Raw genomic sequence first — 17,380 nt, forward strand, 5'->3', positions numbered from 1 at the left:
TTCAACTCCTCTGCAGCAAAAAAAAACTTATTTTGGATCATATTCTATTTACACTGTGAAAATGTTGTTAAAAACTTTCTTCAATAGAAATCACATGACCATTAAAAACCAATATTGCAACCACTAATTTCAAGATTGATATATTACACACAGTGTAAGACAACTTTTCGATAAGATAAAATTATATTTGAGTAAAATAGATTTTCCATTTTCTATGACAATAAGTCACCTAACTCAATACACATCATCATCAACATCTAGTTGTGAAGGTCTCATGGATACTTTAATACACACTTTACCCTTTTACAAAATCATCAGAATTTTTACACAAACAGTCCTGCATACTCATGCAAAAGTTAATCTTTTGCAGTATTCTGTTCGAAATATCAAGGGACTAGGTAGATAGGCAGGTTCAAAACGTTGACAACAGAGTGTTTAATAAGTTTTTTTGGAGTGATCATGCAATGAAATTATCCATTACATGCTGCTTATATATACAATGTAGATAGCTCAACAACTGACTTTCAGGATCCTTCTCCGTCCCTTTTATTTGTAAAAGTTTCCTCTTCTAATCTTAAAATCATTTCAAAATCCATGTTTTTAAAACAGCGTCTTCTCCAATTATCAACATGTATCAAAACTTTATTTTGATACACTAGTGCCTCACGACAGTGCACCGAAAGTGCCAATCGCACTAAGGGTATGGCATCCACAATGTTGTTCAACGACATAAACTATAGATCGTGCAAGTAAAGTAGTTGCAGAAGAATTAAAAGCTTTAAGAGGCTCAAGGCATTTTTAGTGTGTGTGCAATGCTGTTACAAAGTCATATGTATTCTCATCAATCTCTATTGTCTTACCATCCAGTCATTCCAAAAATGATTTCAGCAACTTATGTAACTCTTTCCACAGCTGTCTGCTTAACCCTAATGTCCTGTGGTCCTGCTTGACCCATATTATGATATGGGTTTCACATTACAAAGCCTGTATGTGGGTCTCATATTTGTAGGGGTTTGGGGGTATTTTTCAGCTAAACGCATCACACCGCAGTGAAACCCAGCAAATTGCGTAAAAAATGCCAGCAGGATAAGAGTTAAGATAGCCCCCTTCGGTCTACATCAGTGCACAAGCCTTGCTCTGGGTGTTGGCACCACTGACGGAATTGACTACACTCCTGAACCTCTCCTTGGCTGTCTTTGGTCTCCGAGGCACTTCAGCGTCAGCTTTAGCTCCCTCTTCTATTGAGTTTTGTTTCTTTGGTTCCTGATTTGTGGCAGTACCTGTAACAATTAATTTTTTTGTCAGTTGGTCTGTGAAATCATTGGAAAATTTTGGTCCTTAAGCAGGTTTCTCACTGAAGCTGCAGCTGGTGCATGTTGGTGTCCTTGCTGCGGTCGAGCAATTTGAGAGAGCGCTCAACAAATTTGATCGATAAAAGACACGATCTTCTCACCCTCTGTGTGTTGTGTTGTCTTCTTAGTCATAATTGTACGTTTTGGCTTTTAATGATAAATTTACATGATATTCCCATTATAGTCAAATACAAAGCCAATTTAGGATGTAAGCAAAGCCACCAACATGCCGCAGCCCAGTGAGATACCCACTTAAGTGACAGAAATTGCAGTACTACCTATCAATTTACACATGGTGTTAAAAATAAACTAGTAGTGATGACTTCAGATTTGGAGACTTCAGAACAATGTATTAAAATACCTATCATGGCTGGCAAGGCAATTTGGATCACCACAAGTAAAATACTCAGTACCCACATGGAATAAGTCTTTCCCCAGGGCACAGCTCAAACAGTAATCTATGTGATATATTTGGCAATTTGGGCATTTGGCGCGCTCACCACCAAGGCCCAGGTTCGATTCCTGGTGTGGAAACCACTGAAACACAAGGCAAGTAGTACAGTTTCCTGGCTGCCGGGGATCGAACCCGGGCCCATCAGCGCACAAACCCAACTCACTTACCACTAGGCTAAAAGGTTTGGACTGGTTAGACTAGTCAGTAAGTTACTGTAGTTACAATATTGATACCTTTGGCTGGAGATGTCTGCTGTTTTGGTGGCTGATCCTGTGGTGGCTGCTTCTGAGGCTGCTTCTTCGGAGTGGGCACGTCGTTGATGTTCAGGTTCTGCAGCTGTTCCAGCATGTTGGCATCCACCTGGGACTGCTCACCACCACCCGCTGCAGGTGCCGCCACCTCGCTGTCCAGGATGGTCAAGCGCCCGTTGTGTCTGTGCTGCTCACACAGCCACACCGTCTTCCCATTGGGCAGGTGACATCTGTGGAGGGGACATTTGTGAAAGTGCTTTAAATCTTTCAATATGTTTTGACATCTAGGTGCAAAGTACGTAAAATGAATAAAATAACTGAATTAGGTCCCTAAACATCTCAAATTTATTACCATCAGGGAAATTCATCCTGTTTATGAAAGATAAAACATGTCCTGCCTTAAAATATGTTTGGTGACCTACTGAGACAGATTTAGGGAAAACACAATTTGTCCTACCTTGCCAGCCCTCCTGCTGTACCCTCGGTGTCTGCTGCTATAGCTGCCTTGATCAGCTCACCATACGGTAGGTTGAAATCCAGACTAGATCCAACATTCTGGGAAAACATTGCGACAAATGGAAACATTGGAAATCCTGAGAGTGGATATTAGTTTATTTTTGTGCAATAGTTGTCAGTCACAATTGTTTGAAATCTGTAAAAAAAATTGCAAGGCAATTAAGCTAGGAAATGACACTGCCTGGTCTCAAAACAGTGGCTTTGTAACATCTGTTTGCCATATGCCTAAACTAACTTTTAAAGTTTGTACTTTTCTTACTTAAAACTTGTAAACCACTTAGAACTTGCTGTATACTGATCTAACCCATAGTGCAATGCACATGACTTGATTATGTATCAAATATGGAAAATATTTTGTACTTCTTCGAGAAACTGTAGGAACTGGTCTCCCTTCTCCTCCTCTGTTAAGACATCCAATTGCACAGGGCCGTGCTTAAGGATGGCATAGAGTCTGGCCAGGTAAGGTGACCAGGTCTTCAGTTTACTCTGCAGCTCAGCTTGGGAGCCCGGTACAGGCACACCTACAGTACTGCACAGGTGCCAGCCCTGGGAAATGGCACGCAACAATGTTCTATGAACATGACAATTTCTGTTTCTTTAAAGCTATCTAACAAAGACTAAGTCTAATTGTTTTGGTAATGTTGATAACATGTGTCTGGAATTCTAATTTCAGAAGATATGATATATGCAAAATAACACTTACTCAAGCAACTGGATAACATTTGGAAACAGTCAGATGTCTTTTGTCAGTGACACTGAGATACATATATGTTCAAAAGATATTGATGATAATGAGGAGTAATAACAACAACAAGAAGACCCACCTGCTCATGTTCACATAGGACTCTAAAATAGAACATGGGTGTGACTGGCATCATGTCCTGTGTGAGAAGAGAAAAAGCAAACACAAACTTTAAGGTGAGCCACACCTTTTTCCCATTTGAATATAAGATGATGTGAGAATCACCATGTTTTCATCATCACCTCTTTGTCTGTTTTTAACACAGATTATCATATAAAACATCCGTTAAACCTTCATGAAATCCCACAAAAGTAGATACATGTGTATCAAAAGACACAACCACAATGTGTTCAACATCATCTTTATTGCACATGACACACATTTAAAATGAACAACGTACAAGATGAATGATTTAAAAACCTCCAGGCATAAAACATGGATTACGACAAGGCTACTGGAGACTGTTGAAACCAACCTTTGACATGGTCCTGATTCCAGCTGTTCTTGGCCTTTCCATTGAGGATGTTGGCCTGCTCTCACTAACTTCCTTAGTATCATCCTCCATCTTAACCTCCTTCTCCTCTTCTTTCACCTCATCTGCAGCATCTCTACCTTTTCCCTCTTCTGGTTCTTCTTTCTCCTCATCCTTAGAACAAGAAAATGTACATCGGATGACATAACATTTAACATTCATGACATCTTTGTACATATATGAGGTACCATATATGAACATGTCTTTTAATTCCCTCATATATCAAACGTGGGTGTCATTGCTACATGTGCCTTTAAGTTTCTGTAAAACAAAAGAAATAGCAGGTTTTCATTACTTAAAGATTACCTATTAGTAAGGACTTATCTTTGGTGCAAGATGCAAAAGGGTGCCAATTGACATGTGCTACATTGTACAATGTCTTCTTTCCCCTGGAGTTAACCATATCTAACTCACTGAAGACACTGACGCATAATATCTTAAATTGCAACAAACTTAACCCAAGCAAAAGAATATTGTGCTTGGTAACAAACCTTGTGGTATATCAGGCAATTTGAGCAGTAAACCATTAAAAAACATGTCGTGTATATCACACTTTTAGGTCCAAATACCTTATGCTGATGAAAGTCGACCACCACCAGGCGAGGGTATGGGGGCAGGTCCAGCAGTTCTTCATAGTGAGCCACCTGTCTCAGGAACTTCCTCTGGGCTAACTCATACAGCTCCTGGAGGGGACAGGCAAGGGGGAGGGGGTCAGAGGTAGTGCAGTATTAAACTTTACCATAATTCAGCATCTTCACATATGTTTAGTAATAGTTCACTGTTGAAAGCTTACTGAAAAAAATGCTCCTGACAAAGAACGCTTGACTGCTAAGTCAAATTGTATTCTGAATGAAAACTTCATCCTATGGATTCTTTAATACAAAATTCGGCCATGGAATGGTTGTCATCTTAAATTTACTCTCACTCATTATCTTATTCCTTGAAACATGGTTACTCTGTGATCTAACTTTTTTATTTTAAGCATGTCACGGTTGTCACCTTTAAATTGACATTGTCATTGACAGTATCATTCACTGATATTATCATTGGCATTTCTTTTGCATACAAAATAGTTACTTTTACAATAACAGCATATCTGTTCTGCTAACTGTAATTTGCTCCTGACATGTTTGCATAGAGTTGAATAGCTATAAGTATCCATGGCTAAAACAGCAGTTGAATTACAATCAACATTTTGCAGTAAAAGCAGACAAACAGACCTGGAATGATGCACTGTTCCTAGACTTGTCGTCTTCAGCAGCGTTGTCATTTGTGGCTTCTTCTTCAGTCTTGCACTTCTCCTGCACAAACTCCACCAACTTGTCCATCTCCACTTCTCCTCCATGTTGGAAGTTTATCTTGTTGAATCCAAGGCTCAACATGCCACACTGTTGGAGAATGTCATTAAAACAGGAATTGGTAAAACTGTCATCATTTCTGTTTCTTCCAATTTTTCACACCCCTAAATCAAGATCATATTGTACCTTTTGTTGGAAAAACCTGTCAGCAACGTTACCAGTGAACTAGCCCCCTACTGTACTGATTGCATAAAAACGTTGCGTAGCTTGAGGGCTTACAAATGGAGATGGGTGCAGCCATAGACACCATAGATGTTGCCAGAGGACTTTGTCATTAACTATATTTACCTATATTTCTGTGATTCAGAGTAATGTGCATTAAAATTTTAAAGAAATATCTTAAACCAAAAGGGAAAAACCTACATCCATATGCACTCATAAAAGGACAAATGACAAACTTATGAAAAGAATCTGACAAAGAAATGTACTACTAGGTTCTCCTGACCTCCGATGACTCCCACTGGAAGCCGGTCCCCACCACGGCCAGGACAATGGGCAGCCGCAGGGTGACAGCAGCAAAGCGGAACTCCATCTGACAGTTCTTGGAGCGCACATACTGGTGAAGGGATTATGACATATGTATTAGCCTCACATCAGATTTTCCCTTCGTCATGAGCACATGCCTTACCATGCCTTCTTCAAGTACTGTATCTTAATTTGTTATTAGGCTAGAGCTAACAGTCTTTGTTATTTATGTACAAGAAATTGATCTTTTGCATCTGACTTATAAACAACTAGAGTTCCACGACCTCATACCTTCGCCAAATGATTTTAACCTTTTTGACTGACGTATCAGGAGTGTTTCTCATCAATTATAAATCATACTAGTTGATCTTCTTCACCCAAAAAACAAAAGTATGAGCTTAACAAAGAAGGTTATGCTAACAAAGTAACATTTATCATGAATTATGCAAATGAGGTCCTTATTAGCATAATTTGATTCAACGATGCTCACATTCACATAACTACCAAATGACACAAGTAGGAAAATTGCCATCATGTGCTTGTATGGAATCATAGTAGTTTGTCATTAATTATGCAAATTAGGCCTTCATTTGCATATTGTCTATGTATCAAAATTCCTCAATAACCAATGTCACATATTTCAATAGTCATATCATGGAACACAGCGGGTTTTTAAAATTGTCTCATTAATTATGCAAATTAGTATCTGATTTGCATAATTATCGTCCAATCATACAGAGCATCACGTAAGCTATCTACATACCAAAATCATTAACATCCATCAAGCCCATCTTGAGTTACAGTATTTTCTCATTTATTATGCAAATGAGGTCTTCATTTGCATAATTGATATCTATTAATATTTCTCTCTTCTTCAGTTACATATGTCACATGTTTGAGAGTCCTATCGTGGAATTTGGCGGATATATAAACTTTCCTCATTAAATATGCAAATTAGATACTGATTTGCATAATAAGTATCTAATCATGTACATCATCACTCAAGCTATCTACTTACCAAAAATCATAACCATCCATCAAGCCCTTCTTGAGTTATTCCCTTTCAAAGTCTGAACCAAAACCTGCTCCTGCAGTTCCAAAAAAGCCGCCAGGGGGCCAAAGCCTATACCACTTACTCTCTGTCCAAAGACCTATCTACCACTCAAAAATCAGTTCCATAGCTTGTCCAGAACACGAGATATCGAAACAGGAAGTTCCGCTGCAGTACCGTAACAAGTCGCTAGGGGACCCAAAATCTAATCATTTCCTAGTCTCATCAAGACCTACCCACCTACCAAATATCAAGACAATCCATCCAAGCCTTCTCGAGTTATGCTGGTCTTTACAAACATACATACATACATACATACATACATACAAACGCTACCCTCTGCATAACCTTCTTGGCGAAGGTAACAAGCACCAGACAAATACCACCACTCAGACAAATGTATGTCATTGACTGTTTATAAAGATTTTGTTCTAAGCATATAACGTTAGTTACTTTTGCTTTCTGTAAAAAAAACGCAATTTGTTTTTCCTTTCTCATCAGGCAAATAATGGCTTTTATCAAATGATAAGACTTTTTGCTATGTAATCATATGAATGACATTCAGAAATACAAGTTCAACATTTATAGAGATATCATCCAAAACAGAAAGGAGACACTAAGCATACAGTTCACAGTTGAATTCATTGTAGTTGTCATACAGATTATGTACAGTACCTCATCAGAGACACAGGCCACAACCATTTTGGCATGTCGCAACCCCTCTGCAATGTCTTCAAACAGTCCTCCCTGCAAGGACAAAGGGTAATGTATAATTGGTTTTCATCGTAGGAACTTAAATGTAATTCTCAGTGAAGGTAAAGTATGACATTTCTAGAATATCATTTTCTTTGCCAACAAACTCTGTCCCTGTATACATGTAAATACATATATTACTATATCAACCCACTAAATTCACTTGTCTCGTCCTTTGCACACAACAATTCAGTTGTTTATGTTCCTTAACATCTTTCCTTTATTTTCCCTTCCTTTGTACACTTGTGCTGTATCTAAGCCATGCGCAACTGCTGATAAGCTCATAGATATGAGGCTAAGAAGTTGAAAAGAAGAATACACATTTGGGTACTGACCTTGCCCACTCGTTCAATGTCCATCCAGCATTTTACATCCTTCTGCTCAAGGTGTGACTTCAGCTGGCGAGGATCAACTAAAAAGGTACCGGTAACAAAGTACATGTACTACATGTTAAAGTCATTATCATTGAATTTTCAAATAAAAAGTATCCAACAGCTAAACATCATAAGATAGCACATAACTGTTGATAATCATGGCTTTTTCTTATCTGCAATTGACTTATTCATTCATAAGTCAAAGAAAACATGAAACAAAGAACAGGGTTGCAAATAGAAAGGGAACGGCATCGTAAGCTACCTGACTACATTTGCTAGACATGGAGAATTTGCATTGATAATCTGCAGGAAACAAACAAAAGCCCCTTCCTACATGCAGTATGCCATAGTATGATTTTCCGGTTACAAACTCTGCAGTCTTTATAACTACAGTAGGACCCTAACAGTCCTGAAAGCACAGATTGAAGCAGAGTTATCCTGACCTCTCCCCACGGCCCCCGGATGTCTGGTGACCTGCCCCATCTTACACGCCTCCTCAGAGTTGGCCCAACAGTAGCTGATGAAGCAGGGTGGGAACTGCTGAGTCTGCAGGGAAGAGTTAGATCAGGTCAATCAGATTATGTCCAACCAGCAAAGAGAAGCATGGCATAACAGCGGTTTGACCTGTTCTTGGTGCTGAATAGTTGGAGGTTTCCTAAAGCACCAGAAAAATCACCATTATTTATCATCAAAAGTAGTTTGAATTTACAATTATGGTGATAACAATGATGGAAGGTCACAAGACCTAGGTGAGGTCACTTGAGTCCAGGGGAAGACTGCAGTTAAGGACGGTCCAGAATTTACCGTGGTACTTTTTGTGTTGGAAGAACCTTTTTTTCTCTGTATTAACTCAAAATTCAGTTGTGGGTATTTTGGGCTATGATTTTTATGTCATCAGCACAGTGATCAAAAAGTCATGCAAGGATTTTTGCAGTTCTATATTCAATCTTAGCAATCAGGTAGATGCAAAATGGCAAGAAAGTTATATATTCTTAAATCAATAGATTAACATTTCAAATTACAAAACTGAATGTTGTAGGAGAACACATGAATCGCAGGAAGGCTAACCTGTTTCTTGGTTGTTTTCATCTCAAGCTGGCTCAACACTTCAGCAATCTTGTCTTTGTAGAGTTTGCAATCCTGCATGTTGATGTACAGCTAAGAAGGAAACAAAAGGTATCATAAAGTATTTTCTAATATTCTAAAACTTCGCTAAATTTTTTTACTAGTTCAGTTTCTTAAGTCGGATGTCTGATATGAAGTATACGGTACAAACCAAACAAATTTTATAACAGCAGAGCTGATATTATACAATGTCAAGAACAAACTAAGTTAAATGAAAAAATAAAGTATGCAATAGTGCCTATAGGTTAGGTTTCTACTTGCATTTGAAAGCTTTGACTATGGTGGTACAATTTGTGCCCATCACTGTGCAAATTGTCTACGAGTAGTATCTACTATTCTACAAATTTTACTTGGGAATGTGAATATAAAGAGACATACCATGTGTGCCAGCAGAAGACCAGTGTCAGTTTTCTGCCAGTTCCACCCCTTGCCAACCACTATCAGTATTACTGGTTTCCTCAACGTGGACCGCACGTAGTGGACAATAGCACGGCAGGATTCCGATCCCTCATACTCATCAGACATCAATACTACTGTCACCTATTTAAAAGCATTGGGAAATTGAGGTTAGTTCATTTGAGCTGTGCCATGTGTATTACAAGTACTGAAAAAATTTTTAGCACAATTTCATAACGAACTACAAACATTTCAGTACCGGCTGGCTATAATCCTGCATGGATGTGGTAATGGACTGCAAGAATGAACTCTATTACCTTGACACGCTTTAAAAGTTTTAGAAAGGTTGTGTTTTATGTAGTACTGACAAGTAAATAGCATACAGGATGCAGAGAGAAGCATGGCATAACAGCCGTTCAACATGTCCTTGGTGCTGAATACTTGGAGGTACCCCAAAGCACCGGAAAACATCACTTTTTTACCATCAAAAGTAGTTTGAATTTACAATTCTGGTAATAATGTTGATGTCTGTTAGACACAGAGAAGTTTTAGTTCACGAACTTGAACCTAAAATCATACCTGTGCATCTTTCATGGCGACTGCCAAGTCCTGGACATCCAAGTCATTCTGGTCCTCCTGATACCAGCTGAAAAATGGTACATACGTGTAAATCAACAGTCTGAACTTCTTTATAACAAGTATATCTTTTCAACAATTAGATATTCATAAGACTTGCTTCAGGTAGAATCTATACAAAGTCTATGAAATTCAAAAGACTGAGGTAGTAATAGCCAAAAGGCTCTAGATGTTTGCAAAGGTATTCAATGTAAACACCATCATCATGAATGGTCACCTTTACCCTATTTTTACATTGGTAGGAACATGTCTGTCATTGTCATGATAGGACTACTCAAATGTCTTTGAGGGAATGCCCAATACAACATCAACTGAGGGCTTAACACCAACTCTCATAAGCAGTATCAGTAACTCTAAAGGAATTTTGCGAGTTGACAGTATGGTATTTACTTCAACAACAGAACGAAAATGCTCTAAATTTCATATTCTTCACATCCCAATGACAATTTCTGAAACACCCCCAATGTGCCCCCCTCCCCACCATGTGTATCCTGCAGCCTGGATGTCGTCCCTGATCCTGGCTGGGTGTACCGCCCGAGGGTCGTTGTAGTCAGTGGGGACGTTGTCCTGACAGAAGGTTATGAAGACATCTGTGGACAGAGTGACGTGGAGGTTCTGCAGGTCCCTGACTGCGTTCTCCAGGTGCATGTGGAAGTCTGTGCCTGATGTCGGCGGCATGATGGCTGGAAAACAATGGATGACATATGAGGTTGTGCAGTGGTTTGTGCCGCTGTCACTTACCACATCTGGTTCAAATTATGAGGAGCCAGGAGGCCCGAGTCTATGCCTGGGTAGGACATGTCTGGATAATAGGTCATACCACTGAGTCATACCAAAGACAAAAAATTGTACATACTTCTGAAACAGTATGGAGGTTAAACACACTCCACTGTCAGTAAACTAGCACCCTGTAGTGATTGCACCTCAGTGTGGCCCAGGGCACCAAAACAGAGATGTTTCAATAAGGCTGTTGGGTTTGACGCCCTAAGGCTCTCTCACACACGGGGCCGCCGGCTTTAAGTCCCCATCCCACATTACACAATGCCAAATTTGCATTTTTAAGATTTAGAATCCATGTAGTAATAACGTACCTTGCAGCTCAGTGATGGACACAATGTGGAAGTAGGTTCCGCACTGTAGGAAGGGAGCCTTCAGCTCAACTGCCTTCCTCACCAGAGAGGCTGCAAACATGTAGGGGTCCAGGGAACCCTGAAATGGAAGCAATAGATGAGACGTTGTCAATCAAAATACTTAACTTTTAGCACATTGAAGTAACTGTTTGGTACCCCATTCTCTATTGGTTACAGAGTTAGGTAGCAGGGAGAAGGTTAAAAAGCAACAGGTTGGATTTGTTCCCAAATTAAGCTGTGTTGCCAAGAGTAAAGAATATGCAATGATAAGAATATGACACATCCGGCACCAATATGAAAACTACATGTAAACTTTTCCAACTCTGCTGTATATCATAACATGTCAAAGGAATAGGAATTGTAAATTAGGGTCAGTAGAGTGAGTGTAGGATTTACAATACAGTTTGCAGGGTGGTCATCTGTTTCAGCATGGTCTTAATATAACATAGAAAAATATCTTTGTTGATTTAATGTTCTATGTAATCGTATCATTCCAGGGTGGTATCACTCCTTTGGAGGGACCCCTCCCTTGACTGACTCCAATCTTTTCCAAGTCTTGCAGTTCTTGGCCTAACAAGTAATTCTAGTGTTAAGATTATTGAATGATGATAACTCCAGTGTTATTTAACAAACTACAATTATAATGTTATGTACTGACCACTTTGATGCAGTCTGGGCAGGGGATGAGGAAGTCGTACTGCACACCGTGGAAACTCTCAGCAATCAGGGCCTCAAACACTTCATGCACCAGAAACAGGATGTTCTCTGGACGAGGCCCTTGTACTCTCACTAGAAGCTCAGAACCCCTGTGAAAAGTTGAACAGTTGTTATTAAGTACACAATTGAGCATTTTGCAATGAGTTACGAGGCAAAAAGGGTTGCCTTTCTTGGCATTGTCTGTATGCCTTTAATTGTGAAGTGTGCGATTCCATCAAAATGTATTGTTTTGAGGCAAATTTAAAGATTTCTGGAGAATCAGTAACTAGTCACTACTGACACTACCTCTCACAGCGATAGAATCTCAGACAAAATTCTTGAAACTTTAACTTTTCCCCAAACTTTTATCACTTACTCTTCAGGTCACAATCTGATCCCCAAAATTATTAAGATTCAACAAAATTAAAAGGAGCAACAAAATGCTAACAAGATTCTTAGTGGCGTTGATAAAGTACCTTGTTTGCTGGATGAGAGCCAGGTGTTTGTTTTTCCTGAGGAGGGAGCCACGTTTCCACACGGCTGAACTGTCTGAGTACTGGCACAAGCGGACCTGGGGGGGGGGGGGGGGGTCAAATTTCAGAATATGAACTCAAAACAAATCTAAGTGCCAATGTAACACAATATTCCTATCGCATTTATTCTTCATCTAAAAAGCTGACATAATTACAAGCACACAGAAATATGCATCCATACAGTGTACCTAATAAAATATGAGAAATGAGACTACCCCATCTTTACATGCAATCGACCCTTCTGAAATTGCTCAAGGAGCTATGTATTACCACTGTTCTCTGCAAGATCTAACTAAATCAATTCACGTTATCCTATGGTAAGTGGAAAACAATGCAATACAAGGAAGCAAGTCAGCAAAGTTGTATGTTGAACAAATATTTCAAAGATTTAACATGAGGATACTAACCTGAGCCCTGTTGAAGAGCCCAGCAGGCAGGTAGTCAAACCTGTACAGCATCTTGGTCTCATGGCAGGGGGGTTCCACCTCTGGCCAGTCGTACTATGTCAGAAAAAAAGGAAAACTGAGGCTTAAAATTCACAAACCGATAAGCCAAGATAATATTGCCTTCTATATCTGCAGTCATTTTCATACTTAAGAGAACGGCAAAAGCCCATGCAGAGCTGATCAAACCCTATTCAAGCATATACTATATTAGATATTTTGAATGCCACTATTTTTTTAATTTGGTTCAGATGTAATCAGAGACAGAAAAGTCAAGATGGAACTAAAATACAAGATCATAATATTGTTTTCTGTGACTTACAAGCAGTGTGATGCAGATCTTTATGGAAGATATTCACTTTACAATACAATTAAACAGCATGTTCTACACTTTAACAGTCAGCTGTACTCATGTCACTGACGAGCTAAACCTCAAACACATTACAGAACCCACCACACTTATCAAAAAGAGTAGGGTGTGAATAGAATAAATCTTACAGTCCCATCACATACATTTTGGCTGCGCGCTGCCAAAAATCATTTTACTCTTCACCGGTATCTCGGCTTAATAATTTGAGACAAAACATGATGCAGAGAGGGTATGTTGTTTGGCGGGAAAACAAACATTTAATTACATAATGGATAAGTACATCAACTTGAACTTGAACTTGGCACATGACATGTGTAGATGATAGCAAACTGTGCTCACAACTCCACGTTCACTTATGGTAAATCCCATGGGATTTACCTATCAACTGAGTGGTACGCATCGATCTTATACGTGCTCGTGACATTGGCCAATAATGGACATATGCAAAACTATTATCAAATTACTACATGTCAATCCAGAACCACCAACGCTAAGTAGACACATGATAGGAAAAGCAGAGTCATGTATTGAAAATGGCATGCGTAAGGACACAGGGATAAAAACATGACAGAATCCTGGTAAGAGAAATGGTGTCAAAATATTAAATGCAACGTGTAAAGCTACAGAAAGAGTTAAATCTGATTCGCATAGGTTATATAAGGATAGAAACTGACCTTCAAAATTACAAATTCATCAGTTGCGAAATATAGCGTTACACTTTACATATGTAATACAAGGGATCTTTAGTAGCTTAAGGTCTTAAGACATACAATGAGTATTATACACACCGAGTAGGCCATTAGCAGGAGCACAACTCAAAGGAGTAATAAGTAACAATATATTATCGAATATGAACCAGTTGGAAGTCAAAGGAGACATAGTTAAAAGAAATAACTAAAGCCGTAGGAGAAATGAGTAAGTACATTAATGCTCGTATATATATATATATATATATATATATATATACGTAACTATATATTCAAAACAGCTTGAGTAGCTTTCGGTTGGCACTAACCAGTGGTTTACATTGAACACCATTTGAACGTCTAAAGCGGGAAGCATACTGAATTACAAGTTTGCCCGGCGTATCGGGCGGCATAGATATTTACGTCGATTGCACAGAAAGTTTTGGCTATTACTGGATAGAAAACGGCACGTGGGTGCTGGGCTCAATAAGGGCGAAAACACGCCATATACAGCTGCACAGCATTACAATTAGGAGGGCGAAAACACGCCGCTCGTAGCTGCACTGCATTAAAACCAGGAGGGCGACAACACGCCACTTGTAGGACTGCGTGGCAGTAAAATAACAGCGCTCAAAACAGAGCGTAAAACACTGCTCGTAGCTGAGCAAATAACAGCGCTCAAAACAGAGCGTAAAACACTGCTCGTAGCTGAGCAAATAACAGCGCTCAAAACAGAGCGTAAAACACTGCTCGTAGCTGAGCAAATAACAGCGCTCAAAACAGAGCGTAAAACACTGCTCGTAGCTGAGCAAATAACAGCGCTCAAAACAGAGCGTAAAACACTGCTCGTAGCTGAGCAAATAACAGCGCTCAAAACAGAGCGTAAAACACTGCTCGTAGCTGAGCAAATAACAGCGCTCAAAACAGAGCGTAAAACACTGCTCGTAGCTGAGCAAATAACAGCGCTCAAAACAGAGCGTAAAACACTGCTCGTAGCTGAGCAAATAACAGCGCTCAAAACAGAGCGTAAAACACTGCTCGTAGCTGAGCAAATAACAGCGCTCAAAACAGAGCGTAAAACACTGCTCGTAGCTGAGCAAAACAGCGCTCGTAGACGGAGCGTTGCATAAATACTAGCGCCCAAATCAGGGCTCGTATAAATAAAATTAAAAACTTCGGCTAGGGGAAGAAAAACACGGGTCGTAACTCAAAGCATAGCAGCGCTCATAAACGGAGCGAATCATGAAACCAAGGCCCGGAACGGGGCTGGCAAAATAAAAGAAACACTGTTCATACCTGGGTATAACAGTAACATGTTCATTCTCAGAGCATAGTTTGGGAGGCAACGCTCGCACCATAGCTTGCAAAACACAGTGTATCAGTAGGTACACAGTATACATTTGAGCCCGACAATCGTGGAGGGCATATAGGGGGTCGAAGCCAAACTAATCAGTTCATATTACATAGAAGCACAGAAGAAATATTCTCCAGGTTTTGTGTTGTAATTAGCGTATAACGGTATTACACGTGTGCAACCGATAGAGGACTGGTATATTATGAGAGTTGTATTGTAGTATCATGGCATTGCACAAGTGGTAGAGGTCAGAGTTGTACGTTAATGCAATGATGAGCTAAGCCAAAACCAATATTCAACCTACGTATGAAGGGACCTGGGAACCCCGCGACCCAGAGAAAGAGGCAACTGCACACTTCTCCACATGCAGATATCATATGTAGTAGTATAGTGACTAGTGAGTAACAGATATCATACGTAGTAGTATAATGAGTAACAGATATCATATGTAGTAGTATAACGAGTAACAGATATCATATGTAGTAGTATAACGAGTAACAGATATCGTATGTAGTAGCATAACGAGTAACAGATATCGTATGTAGTAGTATAATGAGTAACAGATATCATATGTAGCAGTATAATGAGTAGCAGATATCATATGTATTAATATAATGAGTAGAACAACAAAACGCACTTAAATGATACTGGGGGAGAATGAAATTGACCGCGGGGGTAGAATCATGCGCGTCTGACACTGTAATTGAAGAGGCAACCCGCACACTTCTCTCACAGCGTCAGATGTCATAATTTTGTCTATTGAATGTAGATATGTTGGATCAGAACAGCCAAGGTGGTGACAGGGCCTTCTTGATACTATCAGTCGAGCGGGAAAGTAATGTACAAGACTTAAGTACTTTAGGCTGCAAATATCAAATTGTCCTTGGGTACGTCGGATAGTAGAGCGGGATGTGAGGATCCAGGTGAGGTGGGCCCAGCAGTCTGAGAGTGCCCTGGTGAATCAGTCGTTGACTGGGTATCCAAGGGTGCGTTGATTTAGTAGAGGTGGTGTGTACGCTTTGAGGACAGCCGCGGGGTTTCTTGGCATCGGACCGATGATCTGTCAGATGTAGTAGACGGTGTCGTCTGGCGAGGGGTAGAAGACGTTGTCGTCTGGCGAGGGGTCCGGTTGTCTTGCCCGAGAGGCTCGGTCACCAGCCATGGGGATGAGATAAAAAAATTTAAAAAAAGGTCAATATATGGTACAATAAGAGGAATCTTTCTGTTACGGACCAAACATGAGAGACGATGAGGTCCACCGATTCTGTGCAACTGGAATAGAATAGAAGGAGTGCCCATAATGAGGTACTGCGTCGATGAGAAAAGTAATCGTACGAGTAGACGCGTCGTACTCATTATTAGTCTTTATAAAATCTGTTCAAACTATTAGTGATATCAATTCTGCATATTTCTTGACAGCTGAAGAAAATGCATCGCATTCTACAATTTCTAACGCGACACTCTTGTATCGGAAGAATGCCATACGATTCTAACGTATCCTATGATGCTTGTACACGATTCTAACGTATTCTATAATGTAACGTATCCTATAATGATTGTACACGATTCCAACGTATCCTATAATGATTGTACAACTCGGGAGTAACAAGTAACAATATAACATCGAATATAGACGAAATAATGTGAGACATATAAAAGGAGACCCTGAGTTGGCCATTAACAGGAGTCGCAACTCAACGGGGTAACAAGTAACCATATAATATGGAGTAACATCTCCACGGAGTAACAAGTAACAATGTAATATCGAATACAAACTAACTACTGTTAGGTACGGACAGATAAGGGAAAATAGGCAACCTATGAACTAAGGCAGAGTGGAAACATAAAGCGGAATGCAGTAAGTTTCAGGCATATTTGATACCAATAATACAGAATACGGACCGGCATATGAGCTTGTGCTTTAGTTACGGTGATTACAGGAGAAACGTAATATGCATGTAGTACGCTTGAATGTCCTGATTGCAAGGGCAATTCAAGGAAATGATACTCGATTAAGGAGAATTCTGCATCGATACATTGACAAGAGAATGGTCTGGTGTTGGCTCTGGCTGAGGGTACATTGGAATAGAATGTTACACTAATTTTACACGGTAATGGTACGATATGTACATAGCGCCTTCCACACCATACCGTTTACACACT

At 39.8% G+C, this 17,380-nt stretch overlaps 1 protein-coding gene across 3 annotated transcripts in view; it reads right to left on the reverse strand.

Annotated features, from left to right (window-relative positions):
• Positions 1-411: 411 nt before the first annotated feature.
• The window catches only part of LOC136447044 (uncharacterized), a 56,919-nt gene continuing 39,950 nt past the window's right edge, over positions 412-17,380 (reverse strand). For all 3 annotated transcript variants that reach the window (XM_066445738.1, XM_066445722.1, XM_066445731.1), the window contains exons 49-68: positions 12,772-12,864; positions 12,308-12,402; positions 11,794-11,941; positions 11,097-11,214; positions 10,487-10,688; positions 9,949-10,015; positions 9,352-9,513; positions 8,917-9,006; positions 8,292-8,394; positions 7,810-7,886; positions 7,397-7,468; positions 5,651-5,761; positions 5,068-5,235; positions 4,417-4,530; positions 3,791-3,961; positions 3,398-3,454; positions 2,934-3,119; positions 2,515-2,612; positions 2,040-2,287; positions 412-1,280 (exon numbers count right to left, since the gene is read on the reverse strand). In XM_066445738.1, coding sequence (XP_066301835.1) covers positions 1,114-1,280; positions 2,040-2,287; positions 2,515-2,612; positions 2,934-3,119; positions 3,398-3,454; positions 3,791-3,961; positions 4,417-4,530; positions 5,068-5,235; positions 5,651-5,761; positions 7,397-7,468; positions 7,810-7,886; positions 8,292-8,394; positions 8,917-9,006; positions 9,352-9,513; positions 9,949-10,015; positions 10,487-10,688; positions 11,097-11,214; positions 11,794-11,941; positions 12,308-12,402; positions 12,772-12,864 — 2,547 coding nt within the window. In that variant the 3' untranslated portion in view covers positions 412-1,113. The remainder of the gene's footprint in view (positions 1,281-2,039; positions 2,288-2,514; positions 2,613-2,933; positions 3,120-3,397; positions 3,455-3,790; positions 3,962-4,416; positions 4,531-5,067; positions 5,236-5,650; positions 5,762-7,396; positions 7,469-7,809; positions 7,887-8,291; positions 8,395-8,916; positions 9,007-9,351; positions 9,514-9,948; positions 10,016-10,486; positions 10,689-11,096; positions 11,215-11,793; positions 11,942-12,307; positions 12,403-12,771; positions 12,865-17,380) is intronic.

The sequence above is a fragment of the Branchiostoma lanceolatum genome, chromosome 1 (assembly GCF_035083965.1).
Source record: "Branchiostoma lanceolatum isolate klBraLanc5 chromosome 1, klBraLanc5.hap2, whole genome shotgun sequence".
Taxonomy (NCBI): Eukaryota; Metazoa; Chordata; class Leptocardii; order Amphioxiformes; family Branchiostomatidae; genus Branchiostoma; species Branchiostoma lanceolatum.